Below are 18,730 nucleotides of genomic sequence, written 5' to 3'. Positions count from 1 at the left end.
TATTCAGCCGTCCACCAATGTTCCAGTTGAGGTCACATCCGGTCCATTAAACACATTTACTATTTAGGGAACCGACGAACACTTACATTATTGTGTGAAGTATCCTCATGAAATACCACTAACCTATTTAAAGACACTCAATTTCAAAATGTATATAACCGAAAGATTTTCAGCAGTAATACTTATGATGCAACGATTTGCACGATTAAATCTCATCTGTGTTCAGTAGATAGAGACAGAGACAGAATGAATGCTGTCGTTCCCCACTTCTAAATTAGAAAACAGTATATCAGCTAGGTCTATCAGCTAACATGCTTTAGCCATGCTCAGAATTTCTCAAAATTAACATTTTCCAAGAAATGTCATTGATAACATTTCACCAAGTGCAGTGTCTTTTACTGCTGCCACAGACTGAATTCGTAATGCAGCTATAAAGAGACAAAACTTTTGGTTACGCTGAGCTATAGAACACTGTTCCAAAAGTAAAATTAGACATATTATACATTGTTAGAAAGCTTATTCTTATTTTTGTAGTACAATCTGGCTTATTGGATCGATTCATTGTCAATCGAGCCAGATTGTACTACACAGGACGACAACACCGTAAACAACGTGTGGTTTTATGCACAGCTATTTTGGAAGGTACCCAGACATCACAAATAAGCATATATTTCACAAACGGATTGTCCAAGACAATATATGACCACTCTGTCTCGAAAGGGACGCGTAAAACCAATGGTAAGGTTGTATATTTATTCCATATTTAGTCGCAGATATTGACAGTAGAATGACATGGTATCATTTTTGAAAAATTTGTCCTGTTTATTTCAGTGTTCAGTGAGCAGCGTTTTTAACAGCTGTACTGGCATACCTTTGGCCATTGTTGGCTTTATCTTGTTGCTGCGACGGAATACAATTTTTTAGTGGTAAAAAAATTGTTTTCATGTAGGTCCAGATAGACACAGTTGTCCAGTGTGTCAATCGTGGGGGGTGTATTTACAGATGAGACTGCAGTGAAGGGGATGCTTGGTAAATGCACAACCAGCGCAACAATGGTGGCACTGCGAAACTCTGTATTCAGCATAGTTGTCCTGAATTGCTACTAATAAAGCTAGAACACCGAGTTTGTGTTTTCAACTCATAATTTGATTGGAGGAGCACAGAGTGAGCAATCTAGGCATGCCGGTCTGCCAACCACTAGGGCCATTGCGCAAAGTGATGAAAAGGAGGTAACATGCATGTAAAATCTCTTTGTCATCAAACACCTTGGGGAAAGCCATGGGATGGTCATATCAAATGAGACAGATTGTTGACAGATTTACACTAGCTACAGTACTTCATACATCATGAAGTGGTACAGTACTTCATACACCAAAAATGCAGAAATTTAATTCAGATGTTCAATGAGTACATTCAGACTTGTGTGCTGACAATGACAGTGATAATATTTGTTGCAATCTGCTGCTCAAAATGTAGAATAATACAAGAAGTGTGTCAGTTCAAAAATATACAAATAATCTACTGCATGAAAACCTTGTTTCATTAGAATCTTTCACAGATAAGTATGATTTATGTTCCCCATACCTTCATTAGTGAATTTTTAATAATAATTACATCTGTATCACCAGTAAATGACGCTTTCATGTTAAATGTGATTTAGCAGTGGTAAATTCAGCCACTAACCATATGTATATTGTTTGGAATCGAGATAAAGATAATATATTAATATTTTTGTATGAATTTCTGCATTGCTTTCAAATCCCAATAATTTCCTGGGTATATTTGACCCAGTCTGAAGAGTTTCACCGGCGGCTTCTTGCCCAGAAAATACTGACAAGAGAAACTTATCGTTTCATAGATTGATTTCAGCTATGTGTTCTATTTACTTAAATCAATCTATGAAATGATAAGTTTCACTCATCAGCATTTCTTTGGCAAGATGCCATAACAAGAAATAGACTGGAACTTCACAGTAGTACATAGCCCAGAGGGCTGATGTTAAACATCTTATCATTTATAAGGAAAAAAGAGCAGACAAATACGTCTATTCCAATTTTTGGAGCGGCAAAAAAACATCATTTTCCAATTAAATTTCTGAATTAACAAACTGAATAGTGAATTATCCCTGAATCATCACTTGCTAGTTCAGGCAAGTGGCCAACCAGGTGTACTTGTCTAACACCTGGTTTTATTTGCCCTGTGCAAGTGGGCAAGTGTAATTGTTGAACCCTGGCTATGCAGACACTGTTAGGAACTGTGTATAGATAGTGTATTCTTTATGTATGTAACTTGTCTTTTTTTATTTAGATTAAATATTTTTGTTGATACTGCATAGTCAATGTCAACATACTGTACAAAACTCTAAACTTAACTCCAGAACTTGTAGGTATATGTTATATGTAGCTGCAGAATCTGTATCGAGGTTCACTGTAGAACTGAATATACATGAAAATCAATGTATAACTGAAGTGTCACTTCAATGAAGCCTTGTTTTCACAGAGCAGACCAGAAGTAAAGGCCCTCTTTGCTGATGTCAGTGTTGTTGCAAACAAATACCTTTCTGAGATAAGCAAGGTAATTGGCGACTGTTTTAATTCTATGTCCATAATTATCTATTGTTATTGTTTATTTGTTTTTGTTTACATTATTTTTATATCTGTTGCCAGGGGGCACAGTGTATTAATTTTCTTTTTTGTTCTAGACAAAGATTGTCAGACAGTCTTTTTTGAGAATGAAAAAAGCAGATGTAAAGCTCACTTGGCAAATGGCAAACTGTTGACATGAAATCTTAATGTTTTGGCCTTTTTTCATGGAAAATCTAATTTTTTTTGTGGAATTCAGGTTCCACTTGGACAAGGGAGATTGTTTGTTTGCATGTCAAGCCAACATTGATAAGTTAGCATTGTGCAAGATTGAAAAAATTGTTATTGATAGAGGCAGTATTAATTTATTTTACCTGTTACTCGTAAAATACTGGTTGCACTCTGCTGTAACCGGGTGTTTATTGAAGGCCTTTTTCATTTTTGCAGGTTTTAATATTTCAGATGAGACACCAAAAGAGTCTACTTTCATATTTCAGACAGAGGGTATGTGTTGCTTTCAAAAGGCCTGTATTGCTGATAATGAATGCAAATATTTAAATATTTATAATAGAATGTTATTTAAATTCAGAAAGTCTTATTATACTTCTTTTAAAGCTTCAGTCATTTAACAACCTGCTATAGGTCAGACATAACAGGAAAAAGGGTAACGGAAGTGAGTGGGAAATGCGTATTTGAAGTGATACTGCCGACAAGCAACTCCGGGCCCTATCTGCATATGAAGAGTTCATTTGCAAAAACCAATAAACGCCATCCTTTAAAAAAATGAACTGACTGCCGTGAGTTACTGTTAACAGACAGCCCATTCTGAACCCTAAATCCGTTTTGTCACATAAGCCGTTATTGTCCATTGGAAGTTCACATTTTACAGCAGAAACCGTCAAACGCCAGTGCTGTTCTTGAACAAAACCCGATAAATCCGTTCAGCGAATCAGCGCGCAGTATTCAGGTCAGGTGACGCAACATGGCCGCGACTCGTAGATGTGGAGTAACTTTCGCTCAAAATCATTTGATGTCAATCTACAATCAATATCTGGGATTAAATATTGCATAAATATACAACCTCATCGTTGGTTTTACGTGTAGAGATGTCCCTTTTCAGACTGAGTGGTCATTATATTGTCTTGGACAATCCGTTTGTGAAATATATGCGCATTTGTGATGCATGGGTACCTTCACATGTTGTTTACAACGTTGTCGCCCTTTTAGTTTAGTCTGGCTTGACTGACAATTCATTTATTCAGTAGGTGAGAGTATAAGCTTTCTAACGATGTATAACATGTCTAATTTTGCTTTTGGAATAGCGTTTTATAGGTCAGCGTAACCATCGCATTCACTTACGCATTCACTCGTATTAGCAGTAAGAGACGCTGCACCTAACGAAACGTTGTCAACAATTTTTTGTAATTTCTTGGAAAATACTATTATTATTGAGGACTTCTGGGCATAGCTAAGCCATATGTTTGCTGATAGACCTATCTGATATCGTTTTCTGGAGCAAAACAGAAGTGGATAGAACTGTCATTGATTTACTGTCTCTGTGTCTATCTACTGAACACAGATAAAATGTCATCATTCCTATGTAAGTATTACTGCTCAAATATTTCGGTTATATACGTTATTTTTGAAAATGAGTGTCTTTAAATAGGTTAGTGGTATTATATAATGTGGATATTTCACACTGTAATGTTTGTTAGTAGTGTGAAAGTTTTTGTGATGCATGCAACAGTGATGACAAGAGTGTTGGAACATTACCAAAACGTGGTGGATGGTGAAAATAGTTTTCATATCGTCCCATCCCCATACAAGAAAACATACGAGAGTACAGAGTATATAAATACATACAAATTAACATTAATACATTACTAATTACACATTTAGGACCCTTTACTCCGCTTTACTCCTCCTATGACTCCTCCTACCTTCACGGGTCTGTTGTGTAATGCAGAAGCGCAACAGGCAACACGGCATGGGTAGGATACGAATGCTTGCCGTCCTGTACTGTGCGTGCTGGTCAGTGGAGAAGCGCCATTTGTCTCTTTTGTCCCGGGTCGAATGTGCCCTCAGAGGCGTCACTAGGGGGGTGCGGGGGGTGCACCGGGTGACACCATCAGAGGCGGGTGACACCAAAATGACTGGCAATACATTTTTTGTGCACTGTTTTGTGTAGCGACAGGTTATAACAGCTAATTTCTCTGATGTAGTTTACTGCCGGGTGATTTAATTATCAATGCGGTATTAATGTAACGAGAAGCACTCAGACTTTAGCCTCAATGAGTCAGTTCTGCAATGAGATTGTCTGGTCACCACTGTGGTAGTTCTTTAAAAAAAGGACAACTGTGGTCTTTAATGACACTTTGCAGGTTAAAACATTGGCACGTTCATCCTCAGGGGTTTTGTAGTCTAGCTGGGATTTTCCAAGGTATGATCTTGTAAATGTGTAATATTGCCCATTAATGGGCTGTTTTTGTTGCAATTTCCAGCACTTTACCTGCTTGTTTTATGTTAAAGAATGTCAAATATTGCCCTTAAAAGAAACTTATATCCATTACATGGCTTTTTTAAACTCTGAAACATGAAATGTGGAGTTATCTGCTTTTGACAAGAAATGACTGGTGGAGTTATCGGCTTTTGACAAAAAACAAACTTTAAATTTGAAATAAAACAATTTTTAAATAAAGTTTAATTTTGTAAGTTACCTGTATTTTGTTGAGTTATTTTTACTTGATCAAAACAACCCAACTGCAGTTTGATTGATATTACCTGGAATGCACAAACATGAAAAAAACATGATTTATGAAAATGACTAAAAATGGAGATATCTGTTTTTGCAAATGAACTCTTCATATCCAAACCTAACTAACCTGGGTGTTCTTCAAAGGCTTGCCAGGTATGGGGCATCATTGAATGCTGAGCTTCAGGACACTTAATCTGCAGGCTGAGACCATGAGACCGAATAGTGTACCCCCTGTGAAGATTTACAATTACACCCAGTTACCTTCAAAAATAATAAATGAAAAATAAGAAAGCAAAACAACGAAGTAGTATCCTGACTGAAGGATATGTAATCTGGGAAGACTGGACTTACCGGAGTCAATATACGGTGAGCAGAGGGGCAAAATGAGAGTCAAGTTCGAAGTGAACGAAACAGAGTCTAACACACAAAATCCACTGGACAGACAGCTAGAAGGGCTAAGGAAAGAATCGAATAGAACAAGTCAATGGTCAACCACGAAATCCAATTAGCGATCAAACCAGAAGGGCTGAACAAGAATCAGAAGTAAAAAATAAGGTCAAACGTCAAAAGTCAACAAAGTAATCGCAATCCACAAATACCAAGCACAAATTCAAAAAGCTAGTCTCCACTGGGAATGGTAAACGGCAGCTTTTCCGAACCCAGTAACCGGAGACAGAAACAGCCAATTTGATGATAAACCTTCTCGAACATAGGACACATGCATCAGAGACAAATTTAAACAAAAACTAACAACAGAGATTGTAACAGTCATTCCTTTCTGGAATCCAGGTTTCATTGTTTTTTTCTAGAAATTGAATTTTTATGTTTTTTCTGAGCTGAGTTTAGAAGTAATACAATAGAAAAAAATCTTATTGCATACTTATATTACAATTCACACAAGTTTATTGAGCCAAGTCAGTGTTGCTTTTTTAAATTACTTTTTTTCTATTTTCACCCCCTCTTTTCATATCTTCCTCAAATTGGAATCCCCATCACATTGCTTAAACATCCACTTGAAGTTGTAGTTGAAGTTGTCAGTTGAAGAGAACATGCAGAAGCACACTGTCTGGTGCATGCTACTAGCTTGTTTTCACTTTTCAAACCAGCTAAGCTATGCAATCAGTGTGTTGGGGGACTGCACTGAATGTGCAGCTGGCACAGGGCACAGGGTAGTGCTTTAAGAAGATGTGCCATCCTGAAGCCATCTGAATTTAAATTCACACTGTCTGAAAATATAGAAATTGAATCGAATTGATGGAACTGGGTGAGTTATGAAGAAATCAACAGCTGCTCAAATCTAAACATGCTGTGGATAGGAATCTCTTAGTGGGTTTCAATTCAGGTTTTAAAATCACCTCATCACTAAATGGTCTGCTGTCAGCCCTCATGAGCTATTTCACATAAGTTGTCCTCCATTACAGTGAGTATGGCAATCAGCAGGTGGATTCCAGGGTGAAAAAGGAATGCGAGAGTCCTCCAAATTAATGTCTGACACTGCAGTGGTTTGAATTCTGATGTTATTGTAAGCCATTCCAAATTTAAGAGAAAAATCTCTGAAATCTTTTAAATTTGTTGTTAAAAGGCTAAAGAGCAAGTGGATAGAATCTATCCTCTGATCATAACAGGTAATGAGTATCATACTATCAATTAAATACACAGAATTCCTTGTGCTTAAGAGCTTTGATTTGGCAGTCTTTGTTGAAGTATATGTGTCAGCATGAACGCTCTACAGAGAGGTAAAAGAAAACAGGCAAATTAGTTTTACATTTTTTCAGTAACAAAGAGACTTGTATGTTTGTGTTCAGAACATGAAACTAGAAGAAGTCATAAACAAGATGCAACAAGAGATGCAGATAATAAACAAGTAAGATCTATATACATTTTTTACAGTGCAGTTTAGTAATTGATTCAGTTCCACTGCTGGTGTTACAATATGTCCATTTTGAATATAATATTTATCAGCTTTTTTTGCAGAAAAATGGCTGAACAGAAAGCATACCTTGTGAAACTAGACACTGCTCTACAGAGGTTTTTTTTCAGTGAAAAACTGTGTACTGACAGACTTTTTAGTTATAAGGAAATGTCGCTGGTTTCTGAAAACATCCACATTCTACCAGTGCTTTTTATGTCATATTGTAAAATTAAGTTGTGTTCTGGGCAAAATGGATCAGGAAAAATATGAAATTCTGAATCCATGTTATTTCTCATGCTATGCATGGCAAAAAGAAAATGTCACTAATTCTATATCCAGTTATAAGGCTAGATCCTGTTCCAAAAAGTGAGGTTCTTTCAAATTGTGTCATTTTGTAAAACAGGTCAGGGAAAAGATATCTGCCTAAATTTGCATGTTATGAATGTGGATAAAGCTTGTTGCTATGGAGGGCATATGTGCAAAGTCGTCATTAATATTTTAAAGGAGACAAGATTTCAGTGACAATGCTAACATTCTGTAAAATTTTACAGGAGAGTGGTCCATTTTTTTATTTCACTGTGTGCTTTGTGTACCCAGGCTGCAATGTTTGCTTATTTCATTGTAGCTTGTCGTGAATAATTATCTCTGAAAAAAGTACCCTTGTACTGCAGTAAGGATGAAGGGCAGCACATTATCATATTTAATGAGTAAAAATCAATTTCCATGTTATGCGAAGTGTTGGTGAAGTTCAGTGAGTATTAAGATGGAAGAGTGCTGGTTAACATTATCATCTGTTGAGATTGTTGATTGTCAATTAAGTTTTGCGAGTAGCAAGATTGATGGGTGGAAGTTAATATTAGTCTCAAACTGAGTTTCTTATCACTGTAATGTTAGTTTTATGTTGACTTTTTCCCCTGCAGCGTGAAAGCAGGTCAGCAGTCTGTCCGGATTGCCCCCTCTTTGGGTGCCTCAATGCCAAGTAAGACAGTACAGTTTCGCCTTTTCAAAAGATTGCAGATTTTATTGCTAACCCCATTCAGAAAATATCCGCTCTGAACATTTTTAATAAAGATGACGCTAAACGGGCTAAAAGATATACAATATTTCAGCATATTGTCTTCATCAGTGAAATGCTAGTGGCTTGCCTAACTCTACGGCATCACCACAAGTGTACCAGCTAAAAGTGCCTCTGTTTCCAGGTAGACTTTTAAAAAGTACTTAACTCGTGGAAGCAAATCAAAAAGGTTTTGATTTCTTTTAAATAGAAACTTGAGAAGAGCTGCGACCAAGATATTCATCCCCAAAGGGGTAAACTGACTCATAATTCTAAAGTTATATTTCTATTTAAATGTACATGCATTGTAACAAAACTTTCTTTCTTTATTTAAATATTCACATCTCTTGTCTTTTGTTCCCATTCCCCTGGTAACCAATTGAGGCTTATATTAAGTTCAGAATTCTTGTTCTGGGCTATTGGACATCAGCAGGGGAAGCTTCTCTTATGTACAAGCTACTATCAAAGCCTATACCTCTCTAAGACCCCCCTCACATTCCACCATTTTGAGGATGAATGTCTTGGTCACAGCTGTTCTTACATTTGGCCTTCCAGTGCTGCTCTAGAATACCAGAGTTGCAAGCCATCCTCCAACACACACTGATAGCCCCTGTCTTATCCCCTTCACACAAGCCCCATAGTGGTCAGGACGCAAGCACCGTAGTTCTGCAGTTGAGCTTTTTAATAGCTGCGGTCGTTATCAAAGGCCTGTTATTGTGACAGATTGTGGTTGTCTTTACTGGCACAGGGCAACAGGATCCATTTTCCCTTTAATTTGAGCCTGACGCTTTCAGGTGGAGCACGGACTGCTAATCAAACTAATTGCGTTGTTGCTTCGCTGCCTCATCATCAAAGCAGGGAGAGAGCCTTGTGAAGTAGCATTTCTGCAGCGTCAAAATAGGAGATGTGGATGGCAGACACTTTGAAGCAGTCTACCTGCAATTAACGAGCACACGCACAATCAAACAGGGCTTGAGTGCTGAACGTGAGCTTGTCCAGGCTTAAACCTGAGGTGTCCTTTCACTCTGCGGTGACGTAGGGGTTTGAGAGTTGAGGGGTGGGTCTTACTGTGCATCAATGCAGAATAATTATTTTCCATAGAACTTTCTTGGACCATACGGGATGGTGTGGTCATCCTGATGATCAAAGCATTCCCCCATTTTTCCATTTAACATTTTCAAAGTATGGGATTAACACCTGCAGGAACACCCTTCTCTGGAGTGCATGTTGACTGGTCTTAACCCTCTGGGGTCTAAGGGTAAAATGAGGCACACTGGTGATTGTGCGATGCTCTGACATTTGTGTAAATTTCATCAACTTTATATACAGTGATTCCAAAGTGTTTCATATCTTTGTTTTCAGCACAAAATCAGCTACAATAATATGGCAGCAGTAAGTCATAATCATGTGTGGATTGTAAACTGCTCTAAAAACACACAAACTGTAAACAGTAGTTTTGAACATGCACAAGAATGTTGTAATAAAACACACTAAACAATTGTGACTAAGACTTTTGGTCACTGAAATGTGTTCATCAAGGTCTTGGGTATCAAAAGATGACAAAATATTTTAGCAAATCCAATGAGAAATATAAAATAAATTGCTAAAAGTTAGTGTTGTGACTACTATTTTTCAACACCAGGTGAGAATGGGAGGGCAAATGACCTTTCTGTAATGAATATGCATTGGGTAGGACGACCTGCCAGTTAAGTAGGCTATTCACACCTGGCTGCATGCCTCCCCACCACTAAGACATAGACTCAGTGAGCCATTTAGAAGACAGAAACAAAGACATCTTTTGATTTTCAGAACATTTATTGAAGCAAACTATACGCATGGAAGATGAGATGAGACTGGTGTACTCTTGCAACGCTTGCGTGGCCTCTTAGCTAGTGGTGAACTAGGCCGTGTTTCCTGATCAGCATCTCTGTAAATATGATAAAAACAAAATTGTTAGGAAATGTGACATCAAATCAAACTTTATTTATATAGCACATTTCCTTCAACAGGTGAAAATTACATGTGCTTTAAAAAAAGGGGCAAACCACTAACTAATGAAAACAAAACTTAGGAAATGTGACATGGTTACATCATATACAAACAAAGAACCAAACAAACACAACCAGACGCAGAGAGGTAGCCTATAATTTTGAGAAGCAATGGTTAGAATCGTTCGTAGTGTGGGAATTTACAAGCGTGCATATTAGTGAATATTCCTACAAACACACAGAGAATGTAATACAGCACACATTTACAAATAATGCAAGCTATCAACGAAACAACATCAGCTAAACTAAATAAACACTATTTTATATATTGATATTCCAGCTCAACTACACGCAACTCATCAATAACAATGCCTCAATCTGAAGTAGGCTAGGTCTGTTTAGCTAAGTGGTTATTATATTGCTATTTCCCAAATTTACTTACAGTATGCTAATATCGATTGTGCGAGGACATCAGTTTTAGAATCCTAGCCACGCCACGGGCTATTTATTACCAATATGATCGAAAAACATACAGTCTACCTGATACTTCTAACACAACCAGACGCGGAGAGCCTAGCCTATAATTTTGAGATGCAATAGTTCGAATCGTTCGTAGTGTGGGAATTTACAAACGCGCATATTGCTGGATATTCCTACAAACACACAGATACGTTGCAATACAGTACAGATATTTACCAATATGATCATAAGAAATATACTTACGCATGAAGTTGATCCTCAGCTGGATCAGTTCGCTGTTCGAAATGACACCGCTCTTCATCAGTGTCGGCTTCCGGACGGACCATTTTCCAAAATTAAACGAAATGTTCACCTCAAAAGAAGTGAATTAGGCGACACTTTGACATTCTATCCCGCTTTCGCAGACTTTGCATTTCTCACATGGATCTCGCGTTGCCCCTCCTTTAGTCTCCTTCTATGGAGAGTAATTATAATGTTGTTAACATGTGAATGCGATTTGGGCGGATTTCCTGCTGAGCGAAATTCACATAGTAATGAGTAAAGTTTAACGAAGCATACATGGTCTAATTGATCAAATTTAAAACTTTTAAAACAATTCATATTATTTGCCAATGGGCGCGTTGGAAAGTCGCGATTCTAAGGTTGCTGTCAATGTTTTTGTTGCGTCTGTATGATAACAGCACGTGAAGTTAATCATCCAAATAGAAACGAAAGTTAATTTCATCTTGTCGAGCTCCGCCGGCGGAGCTCTCGACCCCAGAGGGTTAAGCTTGTTCAAGAAATGAAATTGGAATACTGGTAGCAAGGGCATAATTTACAGGGGGGATAGGGGGTTACAAGCCCCCCAATAATACAAAATAACCAAATAAAATAATTAAAAAAATATAAAAAATGTAAGTTCCATATATTGAAACATTCTTGTGTATTTCGCTGACCTTAGTTGACACTTTTTTTTTTTTAGATAAATGCCATACACAGTGACATATATTTAGGGGCCAAGCACCGAAGGTATTGTAATTAGGCTTGGCCCCTAATAATAATAATACTAACAAATACCGAAGGTGCAGGGCACTTATTGTATTTGTTAGTATTATTATTATTAGGGGCCAAGCACTGAAGGTGCAGGGCACCTATTGTAATCGTTAGTATTATTAGGAGTCCTGCAAAGTAGGAACCCTATTGTTTTTGTTAGTATTATTATTAGGCGTCCTACGAAGTAGGAACCCTATTGTTTTTGTAAAATGCTGGAATTTCCACCCTGTTTGATGAAAATTCATGAAACCAGGTGTACTTGTGTCATTCCTCATGAGGAACAAATATGCCTCAAGAACCCATAAATTCTTCCATGATGGATTTTCCAGCAGACTGAAAATTTGGCAAAACATAGAAAAGGTTTCTTCTAATAAACCGTAAGTCCGATTGATCCGAAATTGCCCATGTACCTGTAGGGTGCATGTCTCCCTATAGGGTGTTAACAGCTAAGAGATCCATTCCAAGATGGCAGAGAAACTCATATTTTAAAAAAAACGAAATTTGGCCACAAATTTCAAATGCTTGCAACTTTTTACAACAATAATCTAGAGACTTGAAACAGACTGGGCATGAAGAGGGCACCATGTTGTACCATGTCAGCACAGTTGCAGATATCTCAAAAAACAAGGAAATTACAGGCATTGGAAATTTTGGCAGGAAGCTAATGCTAATATAACGCTCAAATTCCCATGAACGCTTTACCTGATTCTGTCACCATCACACATGTGTACTCTTGGGTATTCTCTCCATCAAGGGTGAAAATGTCATTTCGTTAAAAATTGCTTGATTTGTGCCATGACAAAGTTAGCAATTTCTGCTAATGCATTGATATTTGAAGTAATGTTTCTCATGAACCGGAAGTTGGATCGTCTCATGCACAGGTATGTAAATTGTCCAATATCCTGAAATCTATGCCACTTGGACTCTTTTCTCCTTCGCATTGTATTTACCCGGATTGGACATATTTGTAGGGCCCTGCATTGCTGCTTGCAGCTATGTTTATTAGTTTATTACTCCTACGAAGTATGGATAGAATACCCGAACTATTCTATCTTTCCACCCATTTTTGGACCGCTACTCCTCACAGAGTTTTCGCACCACATACACGTGCAATATGTCAAATCGAGCGGCTTCATCGGGAATGGTGTGCTATTACTTTGTGGAAAGATTGGTTGCACGGTTTTTGAAAAATTTGAATTTTTGTGGGCAATTTTTCCCCATAGGGAATGAATGGCAGAATGTTCAGCCTTGTGATGTCACAATGCTCTGTCTTCTCACCCTTGTGATGTCACAATGCTCTGTCTTCTAGCAGCAGTACTCTGGTCTCTCTCTAGATTTGAACATTCTGCCATTCATCTCTATGGGGAAAAATTGCCCACAAATTGTGCAATGCCTCATTGGACATGGTAGAGAGTCCTTTGTCCATTGGTGTAGATCAGCCTCTACCCCCTTCCTGATTGGCCGATGTTTGATATTTCATAACTTTTGAACCGTTTGTCATAGAGAACTATGGGTCGTGACTCAGTAAAGACCTAGCAACCCCCTAGAACTCCATAGCAACCCCCTAGCAACACCCTAGCAACCACCTAGAACACCCTAGCAACCATCTAGAACTCCATAGCAACCACCTAACAACACACTAGCAACCACCTGGAACACCATAGCAAATGCCTAGCAACACCCTAGCAACCGGCTGTAACTCCATAGCAACCACCTAGTAACACCATAGCAACCACCTAGAACACCATAGCAACCACCTAGCAACACCCTAGCAACCACCTGGAACACCATAGCAACCACCTAGCAACACCCTAGCAACAACCTGGAACACCATAACAACTGCCTAGCAACACCCTAGCAACCACCTATAACTCCATAGCAACCACCTAGCAACATCCTAGCAACCACCTAGAATACCCTAGCAACACCATAGCAACCGCCTATAACTCCTACCACTGTTCACTCTGTCCAAGCAGAAAGTCGACTTTGCATTGGCGGCAACCACACTTCACAATTTCTGCAGGAATTATCTAGTTATTATTATTATTCTTATTTTTCTCCGCTAAAAGTGTCTGAGGCTCAGCAACCATAAGTCCTAGAGAAACCAAATTTGGCAGGTGGTTTCCTATGGCCCCCCACTACTCAGGCACTAAAAATCACCTATGTCGGCCAGATGGTGGCGCTATAACAATGGGTTTTGTGTAAAAAGGCCATAACTCCCAAAAAACAAAAAACTTCATGGACCTATGCATCTGAACGTGCTGTACAACTTTGTCATTGGCACCACCTATGTCCACCATATTGTTTGCCTGCCATTTAGACTTTTTAGTTGGGGCGTGGAAGTTTTCTCCGCTAAAATGTCTGAGGCTCAGCAACCATAAGTTGTAGTCCAACCAAATTTAGTAGGTGGGTTCCTATGGCCCCCCACTACTCAGGCACTACAAATCACCTATGTCGGCCAGATGGTGGCGCTATAACAAAGGGTCATGTTTAAAAGGCCATAACTCCCACACCGTAAGTCAGATCAACACAAAACCTCATCGACTGATGCATCTGAATGTGCTCTACAACTTTTCTATTGGGACCACCTATGACCGCCATATGGTTTGCCCGCCATTTGGACTTTTTCTTTAGGTGGGGTGCGGAAGAGCTGGAGCTCCAAATCTAAGTGCTACGACATCTAGTAAACTTCTTTACGGCAAGCGACATCCAGGGCGACGCAAGTAATCCGACACCGTAGGGTCTAGGTTTTAGCAGTGAGGGGAGGGTCTGAGCGTCACGGAAGCAATGGAAGACAGTGCCAGCCAGAGTGCATGGTAGGCTACCAAGAGTTTGTTAGTAAAAGCTTTTTGAGAGAATGTATAATTACTTTTCTTGAGCATGGACCCATTTGAAGACAATATCGGGTGAGTTCGTTTAGTCTTTGAAATCCGTCATTATGCTGAGAGAAATCGTATTCTCAATTTAATCTCTACATTGACTGTAAGCTTTGGGTTGTAACTAGTTAGCTGTTTCGTAGGTGACTTAACTCGTCTTAACTATTGCTTGTATTTTTGCATAGACTGCGTTGTTGCTGTTCTTGTTTGTGTTAGTGTTAATCAGTTTAACCTACAGGGTCCAAGTTGAACTATGCGGTTGTTCCCTGCACTTGGAATGGTAGGCTACTGCCCTATAGGGTTTTCGACACACTTGTTCCTGATTATGATTATACACTTTGTTGTACGTCGCTCTGGATAAGAGCGTCTGCCAAATGCCTGTAATGTAATGTAATATTCCGTAGCAACAAGATAAACCCGACATTAACCCTAAAATATGCCAAGACAGCAGTGAAAACGCTGCTCACTGAATAACAAAATGAACGAGACAAAGTTTTAAAAAATTATACCATGTCATTCTACAGTCAATATCTGGGTCTAAACATTGAATAAATATACAATTGCATCAATGGTTTTACGCGTAGAGACGTCCCTTTTGCGACTGAGTGGTCATATATTTTCTTGGACAATCCGTCTGTGAAATATATGCGCATTTGTGATAACAGGGTAGGCTACTTTCAAAAATAGCTGTGCGTAATACCACACCTGTTGCTTACGGCGTTGTCGCCCTTTTTAGTACAATTTGGCTTGATTGACAATTCATTTATTCAGTTGGTGAGAGTATAAGCTTTCTAACGATGTATAACATGTCTGATTTTGCTGTTGGAATAGCGTTTTATAGGTCAGTGTAACCGAACATTTTCTTATCTGCCAATGTCTAGATAAATAAAACAGTAGGCTACTTTGCGCGCAGCACGCAGATCACGAGTTGATATTTCGTCTTTTTTTTTGTTTTTTCTCAATGTCGTATTTATTATTTGAAATGTGTATTTATGTGTTATTATTCTATCTGTCTCTGTGGTGCTCTGAAATGTGCATTCTCTGCTAAGCTGAGCAATGGATTGGAATATGTGTCTGACGTACTGTTGCACGGTATACCAAAACTTCAGCACTTTCTCGGTACTTTAAAAAAAAAGAAAGAAAAAGAAACGGTTCGGTATTAGAATATTCTGACGTTCGGTAGTTTTGAGTCAAATGTAAAAGCCAGGGAAAATTGTCTCCCGCATTACTGATTGAGAGGATGAAAAGTGTAATTTGTCAGAATCTTCGCTAGATGGCAGTAGCAACTAAGGTTGCCAAGTGAGGTGACTTGCGCTTGTGCACTCAGCTCCTTGATACAGCGCAAGCTTTGACTCAGTTCACTTCAGTAGCAATAGGTGTTCTAATTTGGAAATATTTTATTATAGGAAGATGCTGTATTGTTATTAAAATATGCTGTTTTTAGATCTATTTAAAAGTGAAAGACCTGTTTAAAGATCATTTAATTTACAACTGTTTAATTATTGAAATATATTTAATATATTTTTCTATTGTTTAGTGTTGTAACACAATAGGTCTATGCTTATTGATATGTTGAACAGGCTTCAACTTAAAGGTTGTTAATAAACCAGGTTTTTAATAAACCGTGAATTTGAAAATGAGGTCAACCCTTGTGGACATTACGTTTCTGATCTATTAAGGTAATTTCAGTATCATTAGGTACCGAGTATCGAATCAGCATCGTTTAAGTTTCAAGTATCATTTCAATATTGAGTATCGTGATCCCAAACCTGGTATCAGTATCAAAGTCAAAATTTTGGTATCGTGACAACACTAGTGTGACACCTTTTTTAGTTGCGGCGCAGAAACACTGCAGCTGTACATACACGCCGGGCCATCTAAGTGTTACGACATAGTGAAGGCCTTCACGGGAAGCGGCCAGGACAAATCCGTGGTGACGCAACTAAGTCGTCAGACAGCATGTCTTACCACAAATTTGGCCATAAATCATCAATATTTTACTACGTCAGACACATATTCCAATCCATTGTTCATCATGATATTCAGTAGATATGTTGGGTGAAGGTATATGATCATGAGGCCAAAGCCATATTTAAATCGCTCCATAGGGGGCGCGATAGTGCCAACGCTTGGACCCCTCCCAACGCCGCTTGCGGCTTTAATTATTATTATTCTTTTCCTGGAAATGGTCAAATAACTCAAAAAGTCCTTGACCAAAAATGATATGAATTACCAGGTCGAAACTAGAGACCATGAGTAACTATGCCAGAAAGAATGACCATGATTCGTCCATAGGTGGCGCTATAGTACCTGATTCAATAAGCAAATTTCAAAATGCTGGCATTTCCACCTCGTTTGATGACAATTCATGAAACCAGGTGTACTTGTGTCATTTCTCATGAGGAACCATGCCGTACAATGTCGGCACAGTTGCAGATATCTCAAAAAACAAGGAAATTACAGGCATTTGAAATTTTGCGGGAAGCTAATGCTAATATAACTCTTTAAAACTCATCGTCTCATGAACGCTTTCCCTGATTCCCTCACCATGGCACATGTGTACTCTTGGGTATTCTCTCGATCAAGGGAGAGAAGGACAAGTCGTTTCGTTAAAAATTGTGTGATTTGTGGCGTGACAAAGTTGGCACTCCATGCTAATGCACATTCATATTTAGAAGTAATGTTTCTCATGAACCAGAAGTTGGATGGTCTCACGCACGGGTATGTAGATTGTCCAAAATCCTGAAATCTATGCCACTTGGACTCTTTTCTCATTCACTTAGTATTTACATGGACATGTCCGTAGGGCCCCGCATTGCTGCTTGCAGCTATATTTAGGGGTCTTACGAAGTAAGAACCCTATTGTTTTTGTTAGTATTATTATTATTATTATTAGTATTATTATTATTATTATTCTTTTCCTGGAAATGGTCAAATTGCAGTTGCAGATATCTCAAAAACAAGGAAATTACTGGCATTTGAAATTTTGGCGGGAAGCTAATGCTAATGCTAATACAATGCAAATTTCAAATTCTTATAACTTTTTACAACAACAATCTAGGGACTTGAAGCGGACTGGCCATGAAGAGGGCACTACCATGTTGTACCATGTCAAAGCAGTTGCAGATATCTCAAAAAACACGGATATTACAGGCATCTGAATTTTTGGCAGGATGCTAATGCTAATATAATGCTTTAAAACTCATGTTCCCATGAACGCTTTACCTGATTCCGTCACCATCGCACATGTGTACTCATGGGTATTCTCTCCACCAAGGGTGATAAGGAAAAGTCGTTTCCTTATAAATTGTGTGATTTGTGGCATGACAAAATTAGCACTTTATTCTAATGCACATTTATGTTTTGAAGTAATGTTTCTCATGAACCAGAAGTTGGATTGTCTCACGCACGGGTATGTAGATTGTCCAAAATCCTGAAATCTATGCCGCTTGGACTCTTTTCTACTTCGCCTTGTATTTATCCGGATTGGACATGTTCGTAGGGCCCCGCATTGCTGCTTGCAGCTATATTTATTATTATTAGGGGCCAAGCACCGAAGGTGCAGGGCACCTATTGTAATTGTTAGTATTATTATTATTATTAGGGGCCAAGCACCGAAGGTGCAGGGCACCTATTGTAATCGTTAGTATTATTATTATTATTATACTTTCTGCAATGCGAGTCTATGGCAGCCCATAGAACCCATTGGTAACTTTTTATGAAATTTGGCACATTGATAGAGAACAGTCCAATGTATCCAGGCGTCGAATTTGGGGTCAATCCAGCCAACTCTGTAGCGCCACCAACAGGCCAAACTTCAAGGTACATTATTGCTTATAACTTTTTAACCGTTTGTCCTAGAGTTGTGCAGATTGTTTACCCTGAATCCTTGGGTCATGCAGATTCCAATGCACCCATTGCCGTTTAAACGTGTCATAATAGATTTTCAGCCATTTTGAATAATTTAAAAAACCTACTTTTGCAAACTAGTCCTAGGGCGTTGATCCGATCGCCACCAAATTTGGTGCATATGATCTATAGATGGTGCTGA

General features: G+C 38.5%; 2 protein-coding genes and 1 long non-coding RNA gene across 4 annotated transcripts in view; 2 read left to right on the top strand and 1 right to left on the bottom strand.

The window, feature by feature from the left end:
• LOC135259574 (uncharacterized) overlaps positions 1-3,335 on the top strand; it is a 39,754-nt gene extending 36,419 nt beyond the window's left edge. The window contains exons 4-5 of the long non-coding RNA XR_010331329.1: positions 2,500-2,574; positions 3,030-3,335. This is a non-coding gene — a long non-coding RNA (uncharacterized LOC135259574). The remainder of the gene's footprint in view (positions 1-2,499; positions 2,575-3,029) is intronic.
• Positions 1-18,730, bottom strand: part of LOC135258515 (ribonuclease inhibitor-like) — a 362,007-nt gene that overhangs the window by 147,283 nt on the left and 195,994 nt on the right. The gene's annotated exons all lie outside the window — the stretch shown is intronic.
• LOC135259573 (probable E3 SUMO-protein ligase RNF212) overlaps positions 7,148-18,730 on the top strand; it is a 57,700-nt gene continuing 46,117 nt past the window's right edge. The window contains exons 1-2 of the mRNA XM_064344085.1: positions 7,148-7,201; positions 8,170-8,228. Coding sequence (XP_064200155.1) covers positions 7,173-7,201; positions 8,170-8,228 — 88 coding nt within the window. The 5' untranslated portion in view covers positions 7,148-7,172. The remainder of the gene's footprint in view (positions 7,202-8,169; positions 8,229-18,730) is intronic.

This window comes from Anguilla rostrata, chromosome 7 (assembly GCF_018555375.3).
Source record: "Anguilla rostrata isolate EN2019 chromosome 7, ASM1855537v3, whole genome shotgun sequence".
Taxonomy (NCBI): Eukaryota; Metazoa; Chordata; class Actinopteri; order Anguilliformes; family Anguillidae; genus Anguilla; species Anguilla rostrata.
This window is presented reverse-complemented; position numbering and strand designations above follow the sequence as displayed.